This window comes from Nerophis lumbriciformis, linkage group LG20, assembly GCF_033978685.3.
Source record: "Nerophis lumbriciformis linkage group LG20, RoL_Nlum_v2.1, whole genome shotgun sequence".
Taxonomy (NCBI): Eukaryota; Metazoa; Chordata; class Actinopteri; order Syngnathiformes; family Syngnathidae; genus Nerophis; species Nerophis lumbriciformis.
The window spans coordinates 9,023,390-9,037,500 of NC_084567.2; the positions used below are offsets into that span (position 1 = coordinate 9,023,390).

Below are 14,111 nucleotides of genomic sequence, written 5' to 3' on the forward strand. Positions count from 1 at the left end.
GATTTTTGTTTAATTGAATGTTTTTTTTGTCAAAATGTTCAAAACTGTTAAGAACCGTTCAAGTCATTTTGTAAAGATGAAATCAAGTTTGAGGTGCTTCAAAAAAAAATTTATATATATATATATATATATATATATATATATATATACAAAAAGAAAACAACTTTGTCCTTTTTTAGTTAAAAAATATATTTAATAATACATTTTATTTCACTTTTTTTTTTTTATGTAAAAAAAATCGTGATGATTTTTGTTTAATTGAATGTTTTTTTTGTCACACAAAAACTTTTCAATGTATGGATTTGAAACTCCGTAAGTCCAGGAAGAAGCCCTTAAATAATAGTGAGGATCTGGATAAAGGCGCAGATTTAGGAAGTTATTTTGTTTGCAGTGCCCTGCCACGTCCAGCAGGGGGAGCTCCACCTCCAACAACATCAGTCAGCAGCGTAGCAGTAGTGGGAAAGTGTGCGCCTGGTCACACGTTGGGGTCCCCCTCCAGCGCGCTGAGGTCGGTGGTCGTGGCCATGAACATGCTGCGGCCTCGCTCCAGACGGCTCTTCTTGTCGGTGAGGCGGAAGGCCTCCATGAACTCGTCGATGTCGATGCTTCCGTCGTGGTTGCTGTCGATGGTGACGGCCAGGTCGGAGATGGCGTCGTCCGTGATCTCCATCTTCAGGTAGACGCTCAGCAGCTTCCACGTCTGACGGAAGTCCTCCATGGTGATGAAGCCTGAAGTGTAGACGTCACAACCGGTTTAAATTAAAAAAAATATATATTTTCCTGTTTTTACATTAATTAAATAATTTCACAGAAAAAAAAATCCATGTAAAATACTTAAAAATGTGTAATGCAACTGCCGAGCCACTAGTTGGCGATGTCTGTATAGAAACGTTATACAGCAACTTCCTGTTGTGCAGTAGATCAGCTGATAATAAAAACAATACATATATATATATATATATATATATATATATATATATATATATATATATATATATATATATGTAACTTATTCTTACTGTAGTTCATCCATAAATTATTTTATTTAGAAAAATTAAATATAAATGACAGTTTAATGATCATGTATGCAACATAACAAAGTTCAATACACATATTGGCAATGTTGTTTCATTATGCTCGGGTTATAACAGTAACAATCAATAAAATGTATACTTATTATCTGATCTAAAGTTTTGTTTTGGAATAATCGTGATTTTTTTTAAAAAAATATTTAAGTGTGTTTATTTATTTTATTCTACTACTAGTGATGGGCATTCAACTAAAATATCATTGATGCAGTAATTGAGAAAACCTTTTTTTGTATTTAATTTTTCAATTCAACTTAAAATATTTGTAGAAAAATACATTTGTAATTGTATTTTGTTATTCTGTGAGGGATGGATAGTGGACTAAAATGTCATTGACCAATCAATTGGAAAAGCATAGGAATATTTATTATGTAACATTTATTATTCTTAAATATTACATAATTATTATTTTATAATAACTTAAAAATATATTATTTTTCAATTTACCCAAAACTGTTGTGTGTTTTTTATTTTCAATTTACTAAAAAAATATTTATAGAAAAATAATTGAGTTTTGTTCCACAATTAGGTATGGACATTTCTCATATATTACATAATCATTTTGTTTTATATGGTCCTTCAAAAAATATTGTATTTTTTAATTCAACTTAAAACATTTATGGAAAAATTAATATGTATTAATAATTTTATTTTGTTATTCTATTAGGGATGGATAGCGGACTAAAATTTCATTGACCAATTAATTGGAAAACATAGGAATATTTATTATGTAATTTATGATTCTTAAATATTACATAATTATTATTTTATAATGACTTAAAAATATATTATTTTTCAATTTACCCAAAACTGTTGTGTTTTTTTATTTTCAATTTACTAAAAAAATATTTACAGAAAAATAATTGAGTTTTGTTCCACAATTTGGTATGGACATTTCTCATATATTACATAATCATTTTGTTTCATATGGTCTTTCAAAAAATATTATATTTTTTAATTCAACTTAAAACATTTATGGATTTATGTATCAATAATTTTATTTTGTTATTCTATTAGGGATGGATAGCGGACTAAAATTTCATTGACCAATTAATTGGAAAACATAGGAATATTTATTATGTAATTTATGGTTCTTAAATATTACATAATTATTATTTTATAATAACTTAAAAATATATTATTATTTTTCAAATTACCCAAAATTGTTGTATTTTTTTATTTTCAATTGACTAAAAAATTATTTAAAAATAAAATTATTTAGTTTTGTTCCACAATTACCGTAGGTATGGACATTTCTCATATATTACATAATTATTTTGTTTTAAATTAAATTACATTTGGGGGCACAGGTCCGGTGGCCATGGATGAAGTGTTGGCTGTCCAGAGTCGAGACTCGGGGTGGACCGCTCGCCTGTGCATCGGCTGGGATCTCTACGCTGCTGACCCGTCTCCGCTCGGGATGGTGTCCTGCTGGCCCCACTATGGACTGGACTCTTACCATTATGTTGGATCCACTATGGACTGGACTCTCACAATATTATGTCAGACCCACTCGACATCCATTGCATTCGGTCTCCCCTAGAGGGGGGGGTGGTTACCCACATATGCGGTCCTCTCCAAGGTTTCTCATAGTCATTCACATCGACGTCCCACTGGGGTGAGTTTTTCCTTGCCCTTATGTGGGCTTTGTATCGAGGATGTCGTTGTATCTTGTGCAGCCCTTTGAGACACTTGTGATTTAGGGCTATATAAATAAACATTGATTGATTGATTGATTGATTTTATAATATCTTTCCAAAAATTTTAATTAAATTTAAAATATTTATGAAAAAATGAATTTGTATTAATAAATGTATTTTGTTCTTCTGTGAGGGATGGACATTTGACTAAGATGTCGTTGATTGATCAATTGGGGAAAAAATGTGATTCATTATTATAATATAATTACTATTCTTATTCTTCACATAATTATTATTTTTGTAATAACTTAAAATATATTGCATTTTCAATTTTACCAAAATATTTATAGAAAATGAATTTTTATTATTATTTATATTAGTTATGAGTGTCTTTGACATATTATGTAATTATTATTTATACAGTAATAACACAAAACATATTTTTATTTTATTTTCTAATTTAACTAAAATATTTATAGAAAAACAATTATATTTTGTATGGACATTTGAGTAAATTTCCTTTACAAGAATAAATGAATATATATATTTTTCTGTTGGTATTGTTATTTAAAATAATCTGTATTGTTAAACATAATTTATTTTTAGACATTTTATTGTTTCTTTTTTTTGATACACTATATAATTATGCTATTATTTCAATGATTTTTTTGTTTAATCTCACAACTAATAATAAAGTAATAATAAAACACATTTTTTTGAAAAGTTGAGAAAAGGATCGAGTAGCGCTTTGGTAAACAAGACATTTTACGTTGAAGGCGTTTTGGGGAAAACCCCCCACTGGAGTGGATCAGTGGGTTAATCTCGTTGCTCTTAAGTCCTGAGGACGTCACTTTCTGATCCCGATGAGGCCTCAGTGACGGATTAACGGGCGCAATGTTGTCACATGATGCTGACACCACAACCAATGGTGTCGGCAGAGAGGAAGTGTGATGATAACCATAGAACCAGGAATTGTCTTCATTTTGGCACACTTGGTGGAAAACCGCTACGCCTTTACCTGAGTTGTCCGTATCGACAATCCTGAAAATGGTCTCCACCGTGGAGCGGTGGCGGTACAGCGTCTCCAGCAGACTCTGGTCAATGTGCTGCGCGGAGAGAGACGTGTCACACGAGACGTCTGGGCACGGTTACCTGCGGCGAATGGCGTTCTCTTACGTCGGCGTTGGCTCCCTTGATGGCGAGCTCGTTGAACCACTCGTGGTAGTCGATGAGGCTGTCGGCCGTCTTACCCGTGACCAGCTGGGAGCGCAGCATCCTCCAAGGGAGACCCAGGCGCATCACGCTCTCCACCGCAGACGCCCAGTTGTTCAGGGAAACCAGACCTAGTATCGGGGGAGGGTACATTTACTAATTAATACATCGAATTAATTCATCGACACGTCAATCGCTGAAGATCTTTTTGAAAGTCAGTTTCACGCATCAATTGAATTTATTTATTTATTTATTTATTTATTTTTATTTATTTTTATTTATTTTTATTTATTTTTATTTATTTTTATTTATTTTTATTTTTTGTCCTGTCCAGCTTCTCAGGCAAATCATATACAGTAGTTGATGCAGATGTCCATATCGGCTGTTCAGATTTACTTTACAAAAGAGAAGTGTAGGATACTTCTCTTGTTGTTGCCTTATTTGTATTTGACTTTATTAAATGTATTTATATTATCATTTGGTGCAGCCGGGCCGGAGCAGGAGGGGATAGAAAGAGAAAAAAAAGGAAGACAGAGGGGGAAATTATGGGGACAAGAGGGGGATAAGACAGAGAGACAAAAACAACAACAGCAAACACAGCAATAACAACAACAACAACAATAGAGCAACGTCAACAAATAGGATAAGTACAAATATGATGATAAAAGTGATAGCAAATAAGCAGTTAGCGAGATAAATAATACAGAAATGACAATTATTACACTACAAATGGAGCAATACAAATACCAATAGAAATATTACTATTGATAATGAATAATACCCATAATTTACCTCTATTATCAACAATACAGTTGTTCAAATGCAACAATACATACGTGTGATGATAACTAGAGATACAAAATAATGAAGAAAAGTGGAGGGGAAGAAAGAGAAGCAACCTATATTAACCTTGTAGATTGTTATAGTATCAATAGGTTAAGCTTTGTCAGTGTGCCGTGTGTTATACCCAGTTTCCCCTAGGGCAGGGGTCGGCAACCCAAAATGTTGAAAGAGCCATATTGGACCAAAAATACAAAAACAAATCTGTCTGGAGCCGCAAAAAAATTAAAAGCCATATTACATACAGATAGTGTGTCATGAGATATAAATTGAATTAAGAGGACTTAAAGGAAACTAAATGAGCTCAAATATAGCTACAAACGAGGCATAATGATGCAATATGTACATATAGCTAGCCTAAATAGCATGTTAGCATCGATTAGCTTGCAGTCATGCAGTGACCAAATATGCCCGATTAGCACTCCCCACAAGTCAATAACATCAACAAAACTCACCTTTGTACATTCATGCACAACGTTAAAAGTTTGGTGGACAAAATGAGACAGAAAAAGAAGTGGCATAAAACACGTCCTGGAAAGTCCGAGAAAGTTATACATGTAAACAAACTATGGTGAGTTCAAGGACCGCCAAAATTAGTAGGACAAAACGGCGCTCGCCAAATACTCGAATCAGTGAAACATGTTTAATATAAACAGTGGGATTTATAACAATTAGGGAGGTTTGTGTCATGTTTGTCCTCCTACAGAAACCATATTAAAACAAAAAATATATTTTTTCCCCTCATCTTTTTCCATTTTTCATACATCTTTGAAAAAGCTCCAGGGAGCCACTAGGGCGGCGCTAAAGATAGAGCCGCGGGTTGCCGACCCCTGCCCTAGGGCAACAACGTTTATATATGTTTGATGAAACGTGATTATGTGTATGTATGCATATGTACAAACCCCGTTTCCATATGAGTTGGGAAATTGTGTTAGATGTAAATATAAACGGAATACAATGATTTGCAAATCCTTTTCAACCCATATTCAGTTGAATATGCTACAAAGACAACATATTTGATGTTCAAACTGATGAACTTTTTTTTTTTTCTGCAAATAATCATTAACTTTAGAATTTGATGCCAGCAACACGTGACAAAGAAGTTGGGAAAGGTGGCAATAAATACTGATAAAGTTGAGGAATGCTCATCAACGCTTATTTGGAACATCCCACAGGTGAACAGGCAAATTGGGAACAGGTGGGTGCCATGATTGGGTATAAAAGTAGATTCCATGAAATGCTCAGTCATTCACAAACAAGGATGGGGCGAGGGTCACCACTTTGTCAACAAATGCGTGAGCAAATTGTTGAACAGTTGAAGAAAAACCTTTCTCAACCAGCTATTGCAAGGAATTTAGGGATTTCACCATCTACGGTCTGTAATATCATCAAAGGGTTCAGAGAATCTGGAGAAATTACTGCACGTAAGCAGCTAAGCCTGTGACCTTCGATCCCTCAGGCTGTACTGCATCAACAAGCGACATCAGTGTGTAAATGATATCACCACAATGGCTCAGGAACACTTCAGAAACCCACTGTCAGTAACTACAGTTGGTCGCTACATCTGTAAGTGGAAGTTAAAACTCTTCTATGCAAGGCGAAAACCGTTTATCAACAACACCCAGAAACGCCGTCGGCTTCACTGGGCCTGAGCTCATCTAAGATGGACTGATACAAAGTGGAAAAGTGTTCTGTGGTCTGACGAGTCCACATTTCAAATTGTTTTTGGAAACTGTAGACGTCGTGTCCTCCGGACCAAAGAGGAAAAGAACCATCTGGATTGTTATAGGCGCAAAGGTGAAAAGCCAGCATCTGTGATGGTATGGGGGTGTATTAGTGCCAAAGATATGGGTAACTTACACATCTGTGAAGGCGCCATTAATGCTGAAAGGTACATACAGGTTTTGGAGCAACATATGTTGCCATCCAAGCAACGTTACCATGGACGCCCCTGCTTATTTCAGCAAGACAATGCCAAGCCATGTGTTATATCAACGTGGCTTCATAGTAAAAGAGTGCGGGTACTAGACTGGCCTGCCTGTAGTCCAGACCTGTCTCCCATTGAAAATGTGTGGCGTATTATGAAGCCTAAAATACCACAACGGAGACCCCCGGACTGTTGAACAACTTAAGCTGTACATCAAGCAAGAATGGGAAAGAATTCCACCTGAGAAGCTTAAAAAATGTGTCTTCTCAGTTCCCAAACGTTTACTGAGTGTTGTTAAAAGGAAAGGCCATGTAACACAGTGGTGAACATGCTCTTTCCCAACTACTTTGGCACATGTTGCAGCCATGAAATTCTATGTTAATTCTTATTTTCCAAAAAAAATAAAGTTTATGAGTTTGAACATCAAATATGTTGCCTTTGTAGTGCATTCAATTGAATATGGGTTGAAAAAAAAAATCATTGTATTCCGTTTATATTTACATCTAACACAATTTCCCAACTCATATGGAAACGGGGTTTGTATGTATTTTTTGTTGGCCTGGACTCACAGTCCATTTTCTCTCTTTGTGGCTTGTAGCTTTGATGTAAGCTACCTCACTACATGGGTCTAAAAGTAGCTAATCTACAGGAATAGCGACTTCTTCAAAAAATAGTGAAGTTACTGCCAAGCTACCGGGAAATGAAGTTAAGCTACGTTTCGCTACATGTAGCTTGTTACTGCCCATCTCTAGTTGCTACTGAGACTGAGTCTAAAAGGCTAATGGGTCCTGATGAATGAAAATATGTATTTATTTGTGTTCTCTCTCAAAAGAATCCTTTGTTTTTAGTAAATTAGTTTTTTGGAATTATGCAGGGTTAGGTCCAAACATATATGAACCCATGACCGAAGATCTCCCGGAGTCTGTAAGCAAACTTGTGCCATGCTAACCGACTGAAAGAAAGCAGAGTGAATAGAATCTGGTCCCGGCGGATTGTATCACGTGAAATGATTAAAAAAACGGTCTCTGAGAAACTGGGATGGTTTTTGGATCGGTTCCATTCTCCTTTCACCTGGAAGGTTTATGACAGTGAGTACAAAAGTCTAGGCAGCCTGTGTAATACACGGACTTGACCACACCCGACGAGTAAAACCTGATCCGTTGACGAGACTCACCTGTGTTCTCGTCGTCCAACCTCTTAAAGGCACAAATGAGGTCCGACTTGTGGGAAAACAGCTGCTCCCGGAGGACTTTGAGGGCGGAGCGTTCGGTTTTACCCACGCTGCCGACAACCACAGAACAAAAGGCTTGAGATCTTGGACAAAACAAGCGAACCCAAGACCATGAAACCAATCGACACGTGGGGTACCTCTGACGCACGGTGAGCTCTCTTGTCATGCTGCTGGCCTGATACTGAACCACGTAAGGCACCAGGTTGGGTCCCAGCTTCACGTAGGCCCCTCGGTTGCTTCCCACGTCGTAGTAATTGGAGGCGGAGAAGAGCGTGAGGACCTTGCGGTTGTGGCAGAACTCGTAACCGTCCTGCTTGCACTCGTGCGAGCGGATGATGAGCTGCAGGTGGTGTTTGCCTAGGAAGTCCTCGGTGACGTCGGGACCCCAGTAGCAGCCGCCGCCCCTCAGCTCGTTGGGTATGCAGCCGTCCTGCGACATCGGGTCGCTCCATAGCAGGTCCAGGATCTGGTAGCACACAAGCGTTTTCACGCTAAGTTAAGTAGCAGTAAGTAGGTGTGACCCGCGTGGTTCAGTCCCTGCTTTCTGTTCCACCCGGGAGTTCAACCTAAGAGACGAGTGTGCTAGCCACCGAGCTGAGACCGAACCGCGAGGGCTCCAGTGGTGCCGTGACCCGGATGAGAGTGAGGCTGGGCCGTGTGTACATCGGTAAACCTCGCTCCCTGACTACCTCAAGAGCAGTGATGGCTATCGGGTTGATAGCCGGGCTTTTAGCTCAGTAGCTCGAGTCACGGGCAGAACCGCTAAGTTAAGAAATGATGTATGGAGTTTCTTTGCGTAGGTGTGACCCGCGTGGTTCAGTCCCTGTTTTCTGTTCCACCCGGGACTTCAACCTAAGAGACGAGTGTGCTAGCCACCGAGCTGAGACCGAACCGCGAGGGCTCCAGTGGTGCCGTGACCCGGATGAGAGTGGGGCTGGGCCGTGTGTACATCGGTAAACCTCGCTCCCTGACTACTTCAAGAGCAGTGATGGCTATCGGGTTGATAGCCGTGCTTTTAGCTCAGTAGCTCGAGTTACGGGCAGAACATAGAGCTATATAGCACATAGAGACTATTCTGTTCTCATGTAAAGTACAACCGTTCCATGTCACTTTCCATCCTTTGTAACTGAGCTACTGTCTGGAACAATTTCCCTTTGAAAGTTCGTCTAAGTCTAAGTCTAAGTCTAAGTTAAAACAGTGTGTGGTTCCTCAGGGTTCCATTCTTGGGCCTGTCACGTTCTCCGATAATGGTGGGCATTCCATACACGGTTCATGATCTGGTGTAACATAATTTATACTCCGATGTAGTGGTGTCCCGATACCGGTACCAAAATTATTTTGATACTTTTCTAAATAAAGGGGACCACAAAAATGTGCATTAGAATTGCGACTAGATACGCTCCTGTACTTGGTATCATTACAGTGGATGTCAGGTGTAGATCCACCAATGGCGTTTGTTTACATTGTGACGCCGGTGAGCTTCGGTGTGTAGTGAAGCATGGTTAGCTATTCCTCGTCCTGCAGGGATGATACTTGTAAGAAACTTACTTTATTCGTCGCCATGGAGGCGAGGATTAGTGATTTAGAAGTAGCTAAAACACTGCAGACTGCGGCTGGTCTTTAGCCGCGAGCTAGCTAGCCATGTCTTAAAGCACCTCTTCTGGTGGGCGTTTCAGTGTTATAACTTCACCTTTATCTTTAGTTTTTAAGCCAAAATGCGTCCGTTCTCCCTTTTCTGTCTACACACCGTGTCTGCTTGTAAGTACTCCGTGATTGTGCGCTACCGAACACGCTCGACTGCTCGTAAACCAGAAAGGACACGACGTGACAACGACGGGGGCGCAGGGCGGTGGAGGACCGGTACTTTTCAGAGGCTGTATAGAACAGAATATGATTCATTAGTATCGTGGTACTACTAATATCGGTATACCGTACAACCCTACTCTGATTGATTGATTGATTGATTGAGACTTTTATTAGTAGATTGCACAGTACAGTACATATTCCGTACAATTGACCACTAAATGGTAACACCCCAATAAGTTTTTCAACTTGTTTAAGTCGGAGTCCACTTAAATTGATTCATGATACAGATATATACTATCAGATATATACTATCATCATAATACAGTCATCACACAAGATAATCACATTGAATTATTTATATTATTTATAATCCAGGGTGTGGAGGGGGGCGTCGGATGTAAGTGTCAAAAAGACAGCCAAAAGTGTTTGATATGAGAATAAATCTAAAGTTAAAATATAGGGTAGAAATGCACCCATTTGCAGGAAATGTAGTCTTGATTTTCAATATTTTCTTTCAAGGCGTGCATGTCTACAATAAAACATTCTTCTTCATACTGCATTAATATATGCTACTTTTAAACTTTCATGCAGAGAAGGAAATCACAACTAAAAAAATCACACATTTTTTCATACGGTGTTGATGTGGAAATTTTTGCCTCAGCATTTTGATGGTGTGGGCGTGTGGCACCGAATGGAGATAAGCGTCTCGACAGACGTCACAATATTTGAACAATGATGACGAAAACTGTTTTCTCTGTCGTGTCCGTGTGTCGAAAATTGTTATGCGCTTATTTTTTTATTGGATTTAGTGCGTGGCATAGATTTGCTATGCGCAGAGGACGCTTAAACAGTGCGCAATTGCACAGGCGAGCACCTTAGAGGGAGCGTTGCTCGCACAGCTGCGCTAGCATCACAGCTAACGTTAGCCATGCTGCTACCTCTCTGCTGGGAGAGGGCGTATACGTATGTGACGTATGACGTGACAGTATGTGACGTATGACGTGACAGTATGTGACGTGTGTAAGAAGGTGCACTTGCTGTCTGTGAGAGGGAGACACAGGAAAGAGTGAGAAGAGCCTGTCGTGTAATGCCATCAGCTAAAAGCAACTGCGTGAAAATTCACAGACCTGTGGATGTGTTGAAGGTGTGCTGGAAAATGCGGAACGGAAGTTAGGGAGCAGCAGAAAAGTGGAATGTATTATTTAAATCGGTGCGATGGAAAACACAGACCGGAGTTTTTTTTTAAACTGGATCTGGATCGGCATTTTCCCATGCCTTGCCGATACGCAATTTTTGGCAAATATCGGCAGCCGATCCGATCCAACTATCGGATCGAGACATCCCTACTGTGTATATATATATGTATATATGACCCCCAGCGGGCCTTTTGAATAACTCCCTAATTCTGAGGTTGGCAAGTATGCTGCGGACAAAAGCCAGAATTTATATGTAAAATCCGGTTCACTTTGTTTTTAAATCATATCATTGTGTATACCAGTGTTTTTCAACCACTGTGCCGCAGCACACTAGTGTGCCGTGAGACACAGTCTGGTGTGCCGTGGGAGATCATCTAATTTCACCTATTTGGGTTAAAAATATTTTTTGCAAACCAGTACTGTATTTTTCGGACTATAAGTCGCAGTTTTGTTCATAGTTTGCCCGGGGGTGCGACTTATACTCAGAAGCGACTTATGTGTGAAATTATTAACACATTACCGTAAAATATCAAATATTATTATTTAGCTCATTCACGTAAGAGACTAGACGTATAAGATTTCATGGGATTTAGCGATTAGGAGTGACAGATTGTTTGGTAAACGTATAGCATGTTCTATATGTTATAGTTATTTGAATGACTCTTACCATAATATGTTAAGTTAACATACCAGGCACGTTCTCACTTGGTTATTTATGCCTCATATAACGTACACTTATTCAGCCTGTTGTTCACTATTCTTTATTTATTTTAAATTGCCTTTCAAATGTCTATTCTTGGTGTTGGGTTTTATCAAATAAATTTCCCAAAAAAATGCAACTTATACTCCAGTGCGACTTATATATGTTTTTTTCCTTCTTTATTATGCATTTTCGGCCGGTGCGACTTATACTCCGAAAAATATGGTAATTATAGTCCGCAAATGATGTGTTGTTGTTGAGTGTCAGTGCTGTCTAAAGCTCGGCGGAGTAACCGTGTAATACTCTTTCATATGGTGGCAGCCGGTAGCTAATTGCTTTATAGATGGCGGAAACAGCGGGAGGTAGTGTGAAGGTAAAAAGGTATCTAATGCTTAAACCAAAAATAAACAAAAAGTGAGTGCCTTTAAGAAAAGGCATTGAAGCTTAGGGAAAGTTATGAAGAACGAAACTAAAACTGAACTGGCTACAAAGTAAACAAAAACAGGATGCTGGACGACCGCAAAGACTTACTGCGTGTGGAGCAGATGGCGTCCACAAAGTACATCCGTGCATGACATGACAATCAACACCAAAATAGGAGCGCAAGACAAGAACTAAAACACCACACACAGGAAAACACAGAACAACTCAGAATAAGTCACGGCGGGATGTGACAGGTCGTGACAGTAGACCTACTTTGAGACAAGTGCTATAGTGATGCATGGTTGGTTATGGTTATGGTTTGAATTCATATCCGACAATTGCGACGACAAAGTAGGTATACTGTAGGTATACTGTGGGTGTACTGTCACAACCTGTCACATCACGCCCTGACTTATTTGGAGTTTTTGCCGTTTTCCTGTGTGTAGTGTTTTACTTCTTTTCTTGCGCTCCTATTTTGGTGGCTTTTTCTCTTTTTTTGGTATTTTCCTGTAGCAGTTTCATGTCTTCCTTTGAGCAATATTTCCCGCATCTACTTTGTTTTAGCAATCAAGAATATTTCAGTTGTTTTTATTCTTCTTTGTGGGGACATTGTTGATTATCATGTCATGTTCGGTACTTTGTGGACGCCTTCTCTGCTCCACAGCAAGTCTTTGCTGTCGTCCAGCATTCTGTTTTTGTTTACTCTGTCGCCAGTTCAGTTTTAGTTTTGTTCTGCCCTTAGCTTCAATGCTTTTTCTTAGGGGCACTCACCTTTTGTTTATTTTTGGTTTAAGCATTAGACACCTTTTTACCTGCACGCTGCCTCCCGCTGTTTCCGACAGCTGCAAAGCAATTAGCTACCGGCTGCCACCTACTGATATGGAAGAGTATTCCACGGTTACTCTGCCGAGCTCTAGACAGCACCGACACTCAACAACAACACATCATTTGCGGATTATAATTACTGGTTTGCAAAAAAATATTTTAACCCAAATAGGTCTCCCACGGCACACCAGACTGTATCTCACGGCACACTCCGCGGCACAGTGGTTGAAAAACACTACTTTAGTGAATGGAAAAGCACCTATAATGTATAAAATGTCTGAAAAATCGATTATTTTTTTAAGTATAATATAATATACAATATTATATAATAATAATAATAATAATAATAATAATAATAATAATAATAATAATAATAATAATGGATCCAAGTACAAAAAAAAATCAAAATTGGTTAAGCAGTTTTAAGAATAATACACAAAATAATTTAAAACATGTATTATATTATTATTAGCATTATTACATAACTGTATTGCTATTTATTGTTAATTCTTACTATATAATTTTGTAATTTCCCTTACTAACAAACGGACAACAAATGACATGTCTACCCTTCTATTCTATTCTACTTTTTACCGTCAACTGAGTTTCGTTTTTTAACGATTTCTGCCGGTGGTGTGCCTCCGCATTTTTTCAACGCAAAAAATGTGCCTTGGCTCAATAAAGGTTGAAAAACACTGGTGTATACTATTGCTGTGTATTTCATTTTCTTACACTTTCGTGGAAAAAAAACGACCGAATTGTTCATTGATTTGGTATCAGTGTGGAACTATACTAAATCACCCTACCCTAAACTGTGAAATGCAGTGGAAACGCAAACCACACACTTCTAACGAAAGGTTCCAGGAACTTAAAACTTTTGGCAGAATAAGGTCGATAGCTTCAAAATCCCAACACTTGCATGCCTCAGGAGATCACGATGCTGCATAAGTCTGGGGGCAGTCCCACTTCCTGAAAAACCGCGGTTCTTAAAAGAGTTCTTTCGGAAATAGTTAAGCTGAACCCTTAACTGTGGGTTCTGTATATTGCTCAAGGACATCTCAAAGTCCACGACGGCTAACACATAAGGGCGCATTCATGCATTTGCTCGGTATGCTGGGTCACACAATGCTAACCCATTCAGATACTGTCATACAGTTTTAGCTCCCCAGGACTCTTGCTGTTGTTATTGTGTCAGGCAATCTTTGCCTACCTTTGGGTCAGGC

At 38.6% G+C, this 14,111-nt stretch overlaps 1 protein-coding gene across 1 annotated transcript in view; it reads right to left on the reverse strand.

Moving 5' to 3' along the window:
* Positions 1 to 244: 244 nt before the first annotated feature.
* Positions 245 to 14,111, reverse strand: part of ppef2a (protein phosphatase with EF-hand domain 2a) — a 32,240-nt gene continuing 18,373 nt past the window's right edge. Inside the window, exons 10-14 of the mRNA XM_061981001.1 lie at positions 8,076 to 8,404; positions 7,882 to 7,988; positions 3,905 to 4,071; positions 3,747 to 3,834; positions 245 to 729 (exon numbers count right to left, since the gene is read on the reverse strand). Of these exons, the coding sequence (XP_061836985.1) occupies positions 476 to 729; positions 3,747 to 3,834; positions 3,905 to 4,071; positions 7,882 to 7,988; positions 8,076 to 8,404 (945 nt within the window). The 3' untranslated portion in view covers positions 245 to 475. The remainder of the gene's footprint in view (positions 730 to 3,746; positions 3,835 to 3,904; positions 4,072 to 7,881; positions 7,989 to 8,075; positions 8,405 to 14,111) is intronic.